Below are 14,053 nucleotides of genomic sequence, written 5' to 3'. Positions count from 1 at the left end.
AATTTACAGGCAGGTCTAGTCTAAAAGAACAAAAGATTTTTAGAGGAGAATAATCTGATACCTAAAATATGAGTGGATTCCCCTTTAACAACGGAAAAACATGATAATTCTCTCGTATTTTCATGTTGATATCACATAGGGCTTCTGTGTAACTTTAGATGAACATAATAGTGCTAACATCTGACATGGTTCGCTTTAACATAATCATTTGTTTTGGTCACTTTGAGAACAACGACATCGAGTACTAATCATGTGTCACATCATCAAAAACTATACAGGAATTCTTACATGCAAACAAAGCAGGTGACATAGTCCCCACTTTACAGCCAGAGAGAGAGAGAGAGAGAGAGAGAGAGAGAGAGAGAGAGAGAGAGAGATCAGTTTAGTCACTTTGACTTGTTGAATTACACCCCTCTCACATACCAGTATAGTGACTAAGTGAGAGAGAGAGAGTGTGTGAGAGTGTGTGTCTGTCATATGGTTTTGATTAAATTATTTCACACCTGAATACCCTGTGTTACAAAGCAGATGTAGCGAGGTGACTAATAAAACACGTGTTCATCACTTGTTCATTTCGTGTGATGCCAAGCAGTAAAGTATGCCTCTTGCTTGGCAAGTGTGAGTGTTTTTGTTAAATGTGTATGTGTATTTTGGCCCATGTAGGACACTTATGTATAGTGTTAAGTTGTTCTGCAGGTATCTGCCTGTTGTTGAAAATCAGGACTCTCATCTCCTAACCCTGAGGGTAAAACTGACAAGATCCTCTGTGACACCTGTGGGAAACACAGAAACTCAGCATTCAGAGCTTGGATTAACTACAAAAAAGCAAAAATGATCCCAGTCAAATTACTCAATAAATATGACCAGAAATGAGTGAACAAGATGAAGTGACTTTCAAACATATTATTTCATGTTTATTAGGTCAGTAAAAAAGCAAATGAAAAGTGCATCAAGAGTCTTAAACATCAGAACCCATATATTATATTAAATCATTGTCTACTGCACCAAGTGATTTAATTGTAATTAACTGAAACACATAAATTCAAATAGAAGTATAACCAGCCTGTCGTTTATTTGACATTATGTTTCCCGTAAAGAAGCATAGTCAGTTATTTAGGCATGCTAATGTCTTATTATTTACCAAGGAGAAGTTAAGGTACTATTACACTTGGGAAAATGAAAATACATTTCAAAATGGGACACCTATTTTCTTTAAAATTTTGCCCTAATAACACATTAACACATAAGAAAACTGAAAGACCAAACATACTGTTTTACATCAAAATGTCCATCATAACTGAGAACACAGAGTATACACACGCTCTCTTCAAACATGCTGGGACTGAGCTCTCATTGTTGTTTGCACTTTCCTGAGGGACTTTTCAGACTCTTGGGGCTCTTAGTGGAGCCCTTTTTGCTCTTCCTGAGTTTATTATGGGCAATTTGAATCATGGCTGCTTGGTCTTGTTCTAACCCACCAGAGGCCTCACCCACCACTCCACCAGAGGCCTCACCCACCACTCCATCAGAGGCCTCACCCACCACTCCATCAGAGGCCTCACCCACCACTCCATCAGAGGCCTCACCCACCACTCCCCCAGAGGCCTCACCCACCACTCCACCAGAGGCCTCACCCACCACTCCATCAGAGGCCTCACCCACCACTCCATCAGAGGCCTCACCCACCACTCCATCAGAGGCCTCACCCACCGCTCCACCAGAGGCCTCACCCACCGCTCCCCCAGAGGCCTCACCCACCGCTCCATCAGAGGCCTCACCCACCGCTCCACCAGAGGCCTCACCCACCGCTCCACCAGAGGCCTCACCCACCGCTCCACCAGAGGCCTCACCCACCGCTCCACCAGAGGCCTCACCCACCGCTCCCCCAGAGGCCTCACCCACCACTCCACCAGAGGCCTCACCCACCACTCCCCCAGAGGCCTCACCCACCACTCCATCAGAGGCCTCACCCACCGCTCCACTAGAGGCCTCATCCACTGCTCCACCAGAGGCCTCACCCATCCCTCCATCAGAGGCCTCACCCACCGCCTCTACAGCCTCTAGTTCACCCTGGGACTGACTACTAACAGCCTCCACCACTCCCTGCATGGTGCCAGCCGACTCTAAAGCCACCTCCACATCTGATGACATACCTGTGACCAGAGGACCCTCCTCTACCTCTCCATCCTGTGATACTGAGAGGTCACCCATATCACCCACCTGTGCCTTTTCCCCTGGCAAAATCACTCCCCCTCCAGCTGTCAGTGTGTCAGAACTCTCCTCCTGCCCAGGGCTCTGAGACTCTGTCAGCTCAGCCTCTGGACTGGAGTCAACCTCACCCGCTACTACCTCTCCTGTCAACCCATCTGCAGACACTGCTACTGTCTCTGTCTCTACCTCTATAAGGCCCTCTGTCTCTATTATTGAATAGGTAACCTCTGTATCCACCTCCTCTAGGAAATCAGATACAGCTACCGTATCAGCTACAGTGGGACCGTCCTCTAATTCTCCTCCCTCTGGTGTTCCCTGTGTTGTCTCTGATGGTAAGCCTTGCTCTGAGAGGGTTAAACTCACCATCTCCTCTGCTGGCTCTTTACTGAGTGACTGTCTACACTCCTCCTCTAGTGTGACTGCTGTGGACTCAATTTGTTGGTCTAAAACAACCTCCACCTCTTCTGTCTCAACAGTCAGCTCTCCAGACTCCTCCTCCTCTCCTGTTACATTCTCCACATATTTTACTTCTATGTTATGGTATTCAGAGGTCAGGGTTTTTCCTTCAGCAATTTGGCCAGAACTCATCAGACTCTCTCCGACCACTTCACCCTCCTCAACAGACACAGCCTCCTCCCCTGTAACCTCATAGACTGAATTTGATTCTTCTCCCCCCACTAGTGTAACAGATCCCACCTCACCCTCCATGCTCTCTATGTCAGGGCCGTCATGTAAATCTTGACCAACAACATCTTGACTCTCTACAATGTCTATATCGATACATTGAGAGGTGTCTCCTTCTATCATTCCATTGGCTGACATTAGCGTTTCCGGTACCAGCACTTGACCAGTAATGACCTGATGTGGCTTCTCCTCCATGTTCTCTGAGTCTAGTGTTTCAGTCTCCTTTGATGTTTCTATCCCCCGAATCATCTCTGTTTCTTTCTCCTCTGGTAAAGACCCTTCCTCTTGTACACCTGTACTCTCTACCACAGAGGAATCCTCCTCTATCTCCCGGTAAGACTCAACTTCTCCCTCTGCCATCTGAGCACTCACCGCCACATCATCATCAGTGATGCTACACTCTGTGAGACGATTTTGCTGTGATGCTGACATCACCTCCTCCCCAGCATTACTCTCTTCTTTCTGGTTATCTGTGATTTTGTCCACTGTGAGCTGATCTAACTGTGATTCTGAGATCACTTCCTCCTCAGCATTACTCTCTTCTTCCTGGTTATCTGTGATTGTGTCCAATGTGAGCTGATCTAACTGTGATTCTGAGATCACTTCCTCCTCAGCATTACTCTCTTCCTGGTTATCTGTGATTTTGTCCACTGTGAGCTGATCTAACTGTGATTCTGAGATCACTTCCTCCTCAGCATTACTCTCTTCCTGGTTATCTGTGATTTTGTCCACTGTGAGCTGATCTAACTGTGATTCTGAGATCACTTCCTCCTCAGCATTACTCTCTTCTTCCTGGTTATCTGTGATTGTGTCCAATGTGAGCTGATCTAACTGTGATTCTGAGATCACTTCCTCCTCAGCATTACTCTCTTCTTCCTGGTTATCTGTGATTTTGTCCACTGTGAGCTGATCTAACTGTGATTCTGACATAACTTCCTCCTCAGCATTAGTCTCTTCTAGGCTATCAGTGATGTTTTCAACAGTTGGCTCATTTTGCTGTGACTCTGATTCCACAATCACTTCTGTCTCAGTATTACCCTTTTGGATATCTGTGAATTGATCCACTGGTAGTTCATCCTGGTATGATTCTGAATTCACTCCCTCCTCTTGAATCCACTCTGTCGACTCTTCCTCCTCTGTCTGATCTGTACCAACTAGATCTATGATATCTGATCCAGACACAGATGCCTCTCGTGAGGAAAACTGGGCAACCATGGATACATCCTCATCAGACAGGTCATCAGAGGGGACAGACTCATTTTGTGACTTTATCTCCTGGTGTCCCATTTCTTCAATGACCCCTTCAGTGCTTCTAAGATCTTCTGTCTCTTCTTCCATAATCTGTACCATAAAGCTTGAGTCAATGGGTCTTTCCCTTTGTTTCTCCTCCATTGAGTCAGATCGCTCACACTGTTCTGCAGATGGCTCTGATGCTAACGCAAATTCTAAGGAGTCCTCCTCAGTGCTCTCAGTCACAGTAGGCTCAGTCGTCTGTGGTAAAAACTCAGACTCTTGTGTTTCCTCTATTAGGTCAGCCATGATTGAATCCTGGACATCGAGTGCAGTTTCTATAATGGGCATTGTTGGTATTTCATGCCCTGATAACTCTGTCTCAGCCTCAATTAGATCCTCATCAAATTCCTGACCTGCTTCACTGTAGCCCTCAAACATTATTTTCTTCTCAAGCTCAGCAGCCATTTCAGACTCAACTGTCTCAGATGTTTCAGTGAAGACCTGATTCTCAACTACGCTGTTATATTCTGGTGAAATTGATGGAGTTCCACCCATTGACGCTGCCCTATCCAGCCCTCCTTGTCCAGAGAAATATACTCTCTGCGGGATGCCCTGCTGCCCGCACATGGGTACTCCCATGGGTACTCCCTCCCCTATTATAATCTGGCCCATATTGACCTGTCCTACCCCAGCCGGCCCAGCCCCAGCTTGCCCTATCCTAACCTGACCCACCCCAATTGGCCCCACCACAGCTTGCCCACCACCAACCTGCACCACCCTATGTGATCCCAGCCCAGCCTGCCCATCCCTAACTTGCTCCAGGCTTCTCTCCACCAACACAACATTTCCCCCCCCTGTAAAGGTGTGTCCTGGCAGAATGCCATACACACCACCCCGAGCTATAGGTCCTACAACCCCCTGAGGGGGAACAGCCTCTTTCATCAGGAATGTACCTCTGGGCAAAGTGCCCTGAGGTACCCCTGGACCAGACTCCTGTGCCTCCCCCAGACCTGGACCCACCTGCCTCTCCACTATCACATAGTTACCACCAGAGCCTGGCCCCACCATAGACAAGCCATCCCTGGGCAGGGACCCCTGCATCCAGCCTGGGCCCCCAGACATGGATCCCTGGCCCCAGCCTGGGCTACCAGGCCCAGACCCCTGGACCCAGCCTGGGCTGCTGGGCCCAGCCCCCTGGACCCAGCCTGGGTTACCGGGTCCAGAACCCTGAATCCAGCCTGGGCTCCCAGCCATCAGCATCGTGGGGCTGTTTGGGTTATTGGAGCTGTTGGAGGAGGTAGAGGTCTGTGTTATGACCCTGTTACCTTGGGTGACCAAGCCTCTGGACCCTGGGGTCCCATTGAGCAATATCATACCTTGCATGTTAGCATGAGGCTCCACTATGTCAGACACCACCCGCTGCCCCTGCAGGACCAGGCCCTGAGCAGATCCTGATGGAGGCCCATTGAGCACTACCACATTCTGCAGGTTGGCACCAGAGGGAGAGGGCCTCTCTGCCAGCAGCACAGTGTTGTGAACCTGTGGCTCCAGTATGTAGTGCATGGGCTGCAGTACAGGGGTGGTGGTGTAGTACACAGGCTGCTGCTGCTGCTGCACCAAGAAGATCTGGCCAGATGGGCGTGGCAGAGTGGAAGACTGACTGATGTTAGTAACCTTGGTGATGGGACTGGTGGGAGCTGATTGGGCCAGGTTGACAGTGGATGATTGGTTGAGGTTGACGTTGCTAATGGATGATTTGGTAATGTTGACGTTGCTAGTGGTGATAGTGTTCTCTCTTTTGATGTTGGTATGTTTTGACTCAACAACACGCTCAATTTTAGGTTTGGGAGGGGAGCAGATCTCAGCCAGGGTCTTGAACTTTGGCCCCAGGTCGTTGAGGAACTGGAGGTCGTTGTCAGATTCCAGGAGGCTGCAGCAGCCCACTGAACCCACAGGAGAGCCCTGGCCCTCGTATTCATACATCAACAGACTGTCTTTCAGTGGCGGGTTTTGCGTTGCACACATCACCTTCTGCATGAGAGAATAAGAGACGTTTTATAATAATGCCTCCTTTTAACTTTAGACTTGTGTTTTTTTTATCAACATTCACTGTATAGTTTTGACATTTTTCAACGCAGCAACTTACCTGTGAGTAGTAGTCATCCAGGAAAGCGTTAGGTAGTGCTATGTCCTCATACATGTCTTCTTCGGCATAGGTAGCCTGGGTGTATCTGGTGTGCATGGTGTTGCCAAGCTCCAGGCTGTAGTTATTGCTCTGGAGCCCATAGGTGTGGTCCACCTCCATCAGCCCAGGGCCAGGGGTGGAACCAAAGCCAGGGCCAAGGCCGGGGCCAAGGCCAGGGCCAAGGCCGGGGCCAAGGCCGTAGCTGGATTCACGGCACAGTGTATCGTCACGGCGCATGATAGACTCACTGGTCTGATATGTAGTTGGGGGTCTGGAGGATTTTGTAGCCATATTCACTGCCTGCATTGTCCCTACATTCCTTCGGTCAACTAAGGGAGCACTGAGGAGGGGCACCTCCTACAGAAACCAAAACAAACAAAGTAGATATTATATATATATATATATATATATATAGTCCCAGTCAAAAGTTTGGACACACCTTGCCAAGAGTGTGCAAAGCTGTAATCAAAGCAAAAGGTGGCTACTTTGAAGAATCTAAAATATAAAACATATTCAGGTTTGTTTAACACTGTTTTGTTTACTACAGAATTCCATATGTGTTCTTTCATAGTTTTGATGTCTTCAATATTAATCTACAATGTAGAAAATAATACAAATAAAGAAAAACCATTGAATGAGAAGGTGTGTCCAAACTTTTGACTGGTACTGTATATTATCTGTAATCATGGGACTGAAGCTTCACAGACACTTTGCCTCTTATATATATGCATTCCCCCACTCACCTTATCCTCCCCCTTGCCCTCGGTGTGGTAGGATATGAGGTATTCTTTAGCATCAAACGGAAGGTCAGTGAACTGGTCAGCGAAGGTCCCAGCTCCCCCACACTGACAGAACAGCATTATGAGAGGCAACACTGCAACACACAGAACCAAGGAGATGAAAGACAAGGATATAGACATTTATAATAAGTCATGTACGCATATGTATATTTGATGAGATTGGAGTGTGAATGTCTTTAGCATAGCTCCACTCACGTAGCAGCAGAGCACTGGCTGTAAGGAGCAGGCTGATGGCAGGGGCAGACAGTTTGGAGGAGGTGGTCTCTAGCTTGCTGGTAAGGCTCCGAGAGCTACAGTCGCTGTCCTCCACGCAAGTGCACACGTGCACCTTGAACACCTCCTTCTCTGGGCAGGTCAGGCCCTGCTCATCTGCCACCTCCACCACAATCTCATACACACCTGGCCACAGGGACTCATGGGACCGCAGTGCAGCCGTGGTCTCTGGGGAGAGAGAGAGAGGGAGGAGTGAGATTTCACTTGGAAGAGGACATATATTGTATAGTGATATTATATGTGGATGCCTACAACACAACAGTATATTTGCAATGATGTGACTTTGTTGACATGACATACATATTTACATGTCTCCTTATATTGGCCACCTCCTGACACTTACCATTGATGGGTTCCACCTCCCACTTGCCACGCGTCCCCTCCGTTACCACGGTAAAGCTGTACGGAGCTGCGTTGGGTGTAAAATCCTCATCAAACCCTGTCACATAGACTACACGTTTATCCGAGCACACATTCTCAGAGGTGGTGGTCAGGGTTGGGCAGTGGTCATTGGAGTCCAAAACTTGGATGGCTATTGTTCCTGTTGCTGTCTTAGCTGGCATATCTGAAAATCATACATGTTTATAGGTGAAAAATAAACATCACAAAAGCAGGAACATTTGTTTTTATTGTAACTTTGGTTTGATAGCACGTATGATTAAATTGTATCTCTTCAAACTGAAAATATTGTTACGTAAGTAAAAAATAAAGAAAATAAATATTTGTATTGAACTATGGATGGACCATAAACAATTTTGTAGAGATCAGTTCAGAATTGTTTGTTTCATGCTGTTATTGCCATGCATTTTGAACACAGTGCCCTTTGCTGAGGACACACCCTGAATTGTTAAGCAGTTGGACAGGTTCTGTCTCTGTACTTTCTAAGATTTATCACCTGCAAGTACAGTATTTCCAACTACTCCACCTGAATGTTTAATTAATTGTGGTCTATATCGAGTGGAACAAGGAGCTCCAAATAGAAAAAAAGCTAATTGGCTGGAAATGGCCAACAGTTATGAAGACAACTAGCTCATTTTGAATTATAAAAATCATCTTTGACAGATCATTGTCAAAGCCTAACTGATATCAGGCTTACTATTCTACTGATGTAAGTCATATTGGTTTTAGAAGATTGTTAGTATTTACTGTAAGTGAATTTCTGTGTCAAGTCCTGGATGGTACCCTAGTTTACCTTGGGTCATGCAGATTATCTTGGCATAGTATGTTCCATTCACCAGGAACTTGGACTCTCGATCTGGCTGCTTGATCAGTTTAATCTGAGCTGTCTCCTCATCAATGGTCACCCAGTTGTCTGGGTCATAGGCTTTGGCATACCTGGAGGATGGATTTATATGAGGAACACTACTCACAGATGCATTTCCTATTAAACAAATCTGGGTTGGTCACAATCACTTATGTCTGGGTAATTAGCTTAGCCGGCAGGCTACATGTTGTTGCCTTTACTGGACTCTGTGACTCACTGGATTCTGTGACTGATACTTTACATATTAACCTCACTCACCTAACGTCCTCAGCAGGTTTTCCTGTATCTCCGTCCAAGGCAGGGTACGAGGTGAGCACTCCGTCCTTTGGCATGTCGTCAGGGTCCTCTGACACAGGGACAGGCTTTATATTGGGCTTAAACGCCGGGGCCTCTGGCATGTTGTTCACCGCGATCTTAATTGGGTAGCTCTTTGGCTTTTGTTTAGGCTTTCCAGAAGGACCAGGCCCAACCCCAGGTTTAGGCCCAGGTTTAGGCCCAGGTTTAGGCCCAGGTTTAGGCCCAGGTTTAAGCCCAGGTCCAGGCCCAGCCCCAGCCCCAGCCGCAGGCCCAGCCCCAGCATCTACCCCAACATCCACTCCCACATCTACTCCCACATCCACTCCCACATCTACCCCTACATCTACCCCTACATCTACCCCTACATCTACCCCTACATCTACCCCTACATCTACCCCTACATCTACCCCTACATCTACCCCTACATCTACATCTACCCCTACATCTACATCTACACCTGCCCCAGCTCCAGCTCCAGCTCCAGCTCCAGCTCCAGCTCCAGCTCCAGCTCCAGCCCCAGCCCCAGCCCCAGCCCCAGCCCCAGCCCCAGGCCCCTCGCCCTCTCCCACTTGAACATCCACATCCATCAGCACTGCACTCCCTTCTACAAAAGGAGCGACATTCTTAATGAGCAATCCAAGCTCAAGTGTCTGGACGGTCTCAAAATCAACAGCCTGTTAGGTTGGCATGGTGGTTAGAGAAGAGGAGAAAAAAAGAGCTGAGTGAGCATGTAGAAATAAGTCAATATGTACGTGAAAACAATAATCTGATATTATGTTCTTAAAAGTAAGAACTAAAGATAACAGAGTCATACCTTTATCAGCTTGAGAACTCCTACGTTGGTCGCCCTGTCTGTCTTGATGGAAAACAGTCCATCCTCGTTCCCTTTGGCGATCTCAAAGACTGCCAGCCAGTTATCTGTGTGCTCTAGGTCTCTGTCAAGGGCTTTGATTCTCAGCACAACAACATCCTCAGTATTCTCATCTACAGACCCGGAATACTGAGGGAAAAATGATAGAAAGCAGTTGTGGACACATTAGACAAGTACTCCAGTATGTTTCTGTCAAAGAAGGATGATGGCTGATGACTGTAAGGTTAACATTGACAACAGACATTAAAACAATCTGTGAATGAAAGTAATTTTAAGAATATAGGTTAAATGCATAGTCCATCATTGCAGTCATTACCAGCCGGTTACCACCTGGGCCTGGTATACACTGCAGTGTTTAACGAGTGCTCAGGTTAAAACTACAGATTGGCTTTTCACCTCTTGTTTTTCCAGTGTGGGGACATTGTCATTGATGTCCAGGACCTTGATCTCCACCGTCCCTGTTCCTGTAAGTCCACCAGGTGCCCCACCCATATCCGTCCCTTTTATAACTAGTTTGTAGAAATCATGGGTCTATTGGAAAAAGAGCAATGGTACTTTCATATACAATCATAATTCACATAAACAAGATACTTTTAGCAATCACATAATTGGAAGATAACATATATTACTGTAAGCAGATAGTTTTAAGGCCTCACCTCTCTGTCCAGTGTGTTGTCTTTGACATACAGTTTCCCTGTATCCTTGTCTATGGTGAACATGGCTCCCTTACCCTTTGGCTCCTGGCTGACGATGCTGTAGGCAATCAGGTCGTTGAGGGTCCCATCCTCATCTGCATCCATCCCAGTGATCTGCATGACGAAGGTACCTGATATTCACAGGACAGGGGACAACAGGAGAGGACTCCATCAAACATGACAATGACAGCCATGAGGTGTGTCTTCATTATGGATATGTGTGTGGAACACATGGATATCACACTTAGGAGAAGTGCACGTCTCATGTACCTGCTTTGCTGGACTCTGTGATGTTGCCGGCGTGCAACTCAAAATAAGGTGGGTTATCATTCTCGTCAAGGACTGTAACCTGAAGTGGAATGTTTGACTCCGCCAAAGTCCCATTTCTGTACGTTGCTATTCCAGTCAACTGACAAATGGAAAAATAATGAAAATGTACTCACAACAGATACCTTAAGGATTAATCTGTGTTATTCCATATAAAATTCCATTGTCGAGGAGACTCACGTTGTAGAGTGCTGTCTGCTCACGGTCCAGGATGCCAGTAATTCTTACATACCCATTCTTAGGGTCGACGACAAATAGGTTATAAGGGGGCTGGTTAGCCCCCTTGCCAGTCAGAGAGTACTCCACTTTATCAACCAGATCCATATCAGAGCGGATCTGTACAGAGGAGACACAGACTCAGACATTGGTAAGCGATGATATACTCTATATGGCTAAACCAGCTCTCTATAACACTGCCATTGGGGGCTGGATTACTGTAGCTCGACTGCTTGATTATTTATGTGCAACAGGTCCCAGATTCAAGTCTGCCCATATGACTCTTTTAAAAAACCATGTCATTAAACATATATACTGTCTGTATATACTCTCAGTGTTCAGTAGTTAGTTTATCACTAAGCAACATCTTTTGAAATTCCACATTAATTGAATTATCTCACGAAGAGGGAGAGTTTGATGATCAATGATTAAGTAACATGACAGTATAATAGAATAATCGTAATTAATTTACTGCCAAGTACCTGTCACAATCAAGGTGTGTGACTAGAACAAACAGTGTGGTAACCTGAAACTCATCACCTGTCACACATCACTCTCTCAAGTGAACCTCTCACACATTAGACTGATTCTTATCACACTGCCAATGCTATATCCTGTCATAAACCAGTTCCTGGCTTTATACCTTATGGTGTTTCTCATGCCACCCAGAGGAGTTAGGGTTAGGGTGTGTCATACCGTCTACATAAAACTCCCCTAAGGGAATACCACATGACATAATTATCTTCATGAGATGTTGTTTGGTGGTTTTGTTTACCCTGGCGATAAATTCTTTTTTGGTGTAGTCCTTATTCTCTTTCAGCTTGGCAGGAGGAAGGATCCACTCTCTTTTCCTTCTCCTGGACCGCTCTGCCTCTGCCTCAGCACTGGCAAGCTGAATATAAAGACATCACATTTAGAGTTAGGATAATTTCTAAAAAATGATTTTCTTTGTTGAAATTCTTATGACAGGAATAAGGGCCATGGTGTGGGTCTGACGTATCACAGGATCAACTGCAGAGTGCATTCGGAAAGTAGTCAATAACACCACACACATACAGTGCTGCTTGAAAGTATAGTGCATTCGGAAAGTATTCAGACCCCTTCACTTTTTCCACATTTTGTTATGTTACAGCCTTATTCTAAAATGGATTAAATTCATTCATTCAATTGAGTTCTTCTGAGGAGTGGGCAAAAATCCCTCAAAACAGATGTCAGAGACTGATTGGTGGCTATACGAGACGTTTACTCCAAGTTATCGCTGCTAATGGAGGTGTCACAAGCTATTAACTGAAGAGTCAATAGTTAATTTTAATATTTTATACAAAAATAATGACCATCCATGTAGGGTTCACAAACTTTCAAGCATGTATGTTAAATATCACATGGGCCTATGTTACATTCCACACACATACTCACCTAAATCTAATTTAGCAATGGATGATATTTAAAAACTGCTCATGCAGTTTAATAACATAAAAGTAAATGTATTCTCTCTACTCTGCCCCTCTACAGTTGCTACCAATAATATTTGGTATATTCAGATTTCAATTAAAGAAAAAAATTGTGGAACATTTTTTCTGCATTTTCCATTCCTTCAAACCTGCTCTGTCTCCCTACCACCTGACAAGTCGTAAATCAGCAGCTGTGTGCGAGATTGAGGTTCAAGTGTTAAAACAATCAATCCTGACGTACAGTAAGCACAAACTAGTCAGTTTTTTTTGTACTGGAGAATACACTTCATATGCTATTTTTCCTATTGTGATTTTGTCTTTCATGGATTGTATAAATATAATGTATGTACTGTATGTTGTATGAGGAAGTTCTACTGTATGATGTACTTTACTTTATTCACAAACCTTTATGTTTTAAATGTTTAAGTTAATATGCGAATATGCGAAGCACTTACCTCACCTGTACATATTTTAAATAAATGGTATACTTTTACTGTTTTGTAATTTCTTCATGTGTGTGAATAAAACATAAAAAATACTGTATAATCTGTATAATAATTTGTCTTTTAATGAGCTGCACTGATACTAATTCAACAACCTGCGTGGTTGGTATGGTAATAAAGTCTTGAACTTGAACTTAGATACTACCACACACAGAATTACTGAACCCAGAAGTGAATGTATTTTCTATATAACTGTACTCAGGATTCTTTTTGACCTATTATTATCCTACATGTACATACATGTATGCGTGCATGTCTGTGTATGCACGTGTGCACATGTGTATAAATTGCATGCCTGAAATTGTACTGTATGCTCTAGTCACACCAGACAGAACACTTTGTCCTCTTATGTCTACACGTTTTAGAGCTTCATTCACAAGGCTAGCCTACTTCTGCCTCAAAGGTAAAGGGGTCTATGCCTGCCTCTTTTCTCCGCTCCATTTTACATAGCAGCAAAAAATGTTTTGAGATGTTGGATGATAATGACTTATGACTCTCTGTTTGAAGTTAATGTGCGATTACAATTTCAGCTGTTCCCTTTCTGTCTGTTCAAGGGGAGTCATGTTCCGAATACAAAAAAAATGTTAGAGTTTTAACTGTTTTAATTCTCACCTCTAATTCATGCACTTGTAAACACTTAAACTAAACCATTGTCTTGGTATGAGTCACACCCCTGGTGTAAGTTCAATTAGCAATGCTCCTTATATACGGATCTGCCTTTAATGATAGCTCTGCCTGCTATTACAGGCTCCACTCAGATCAGCTTGAGGGGGTATGTACTCACCAGTCCAAATGTCAGCAGAAGCAGCAAGAAGACTCTTGCAAAACAGACCCTAGCCATGACAGCATAGAGACTGCACCATACATACGTTAGTGATCACTATCAATCCCGGTCTTCCCCTTAGAATATCGATGGCTTGAGGACTTGTGAGGGGGTGTTAAAGATAAGTGAAAGGACGTGCCTTAAGTACTTTCTCTTCAGGACACACCTATGTCAACAATTATGCCCCCTCATCCGCCTCACAACCACACCCCTCTCGGAA

General features: G+C 45.1%; 1 protein-coding gene across 3 annotated transcripts in view; it reads right to left on the bottom strand.

Moving 5' to 3' along the window:
* Positions 1-898: 898 nt before the first annotated feature.
* Positions 899-14,053, bottom strand: part of LOC310805319 (uncharacterized protein) — a 40,155-nt gene continuing 27,000 nt past the window's right edge. Inside the window, exons 1-15 of one of the 3 annotated variants that reach the window (XM_083670926.1) lie at positions 13,795-13,984; positions 11,832-11,948; positions 11,021-11,176; positions 10,784-10,922; positions 10,475-10,644; positions 10,215-10,349; positions 9,762-9,947; positions 9,405-9,621; positions 8,909-9,362; positions 8,579-8,721; positions 7,730-7,951; positions 7,309-7,554; positions 7,057-7,187; positions 6,275-6,670; positions 899-6,159 (exon numbers count right to left, since the gene is read on the bottom strand). In XM_083670926.1, the coding sequence (XP_083527052.1) occupies positions 1,351-6,159; positions 6,275-6,670; positions 7,057-7,187; positions 7,309-7,554; positions 7,730-7,951; positions 8,579-8,721; positions 8,909-9,362; positions 9,405-9,621; positions 9,762-9,947; positions 10,215-10,349; positions 10,475-10,644; positions 10,784-10,922; positions 11,021-11,176; positions 11,832-11,948; positions 13,795-13,851 (7,578 nt within the window). In that variant the 5' untranslated portion in view covers positions 13,852-13,984 and the 3' untranslated portion in view covers positions 899-1,350. Of the gene's footprint in view, positions 6,160-6,274; positions 6,671-7,056; positions 7,188-7,308; positions 7,555-7,729; positions 7,952-8,578; positions 8,722-8,908; positions 9,363-9,404; positions 9,622-9,761; positions 9,948-10,214; positions 10,350-10,474; positions 10,645-10,783; positions 10,923-11,020; positions 11,177-11,831; positions 11,949-13,794; positions 13,985-14,053 lie in introns of those variants that run through there. The other 2 variants (XM_083670925.1, XM_083670927.1) reach the window with 2 other exon arrangements.

This window comes from Argentina silus, assembly GCF_951799395.1.
Source record: "Argentina silus genome assembly, chromosome: 6".
Taxonomy (NCBI): Eukaryota; Metazoa; Chordata; class Actinopteri; order Argentiniformes; family Argentinidae; genus Argentina; species Argentina silus.
This window is presented reverse-complemented; position numbering and strand designations above follow the sequence as displayed.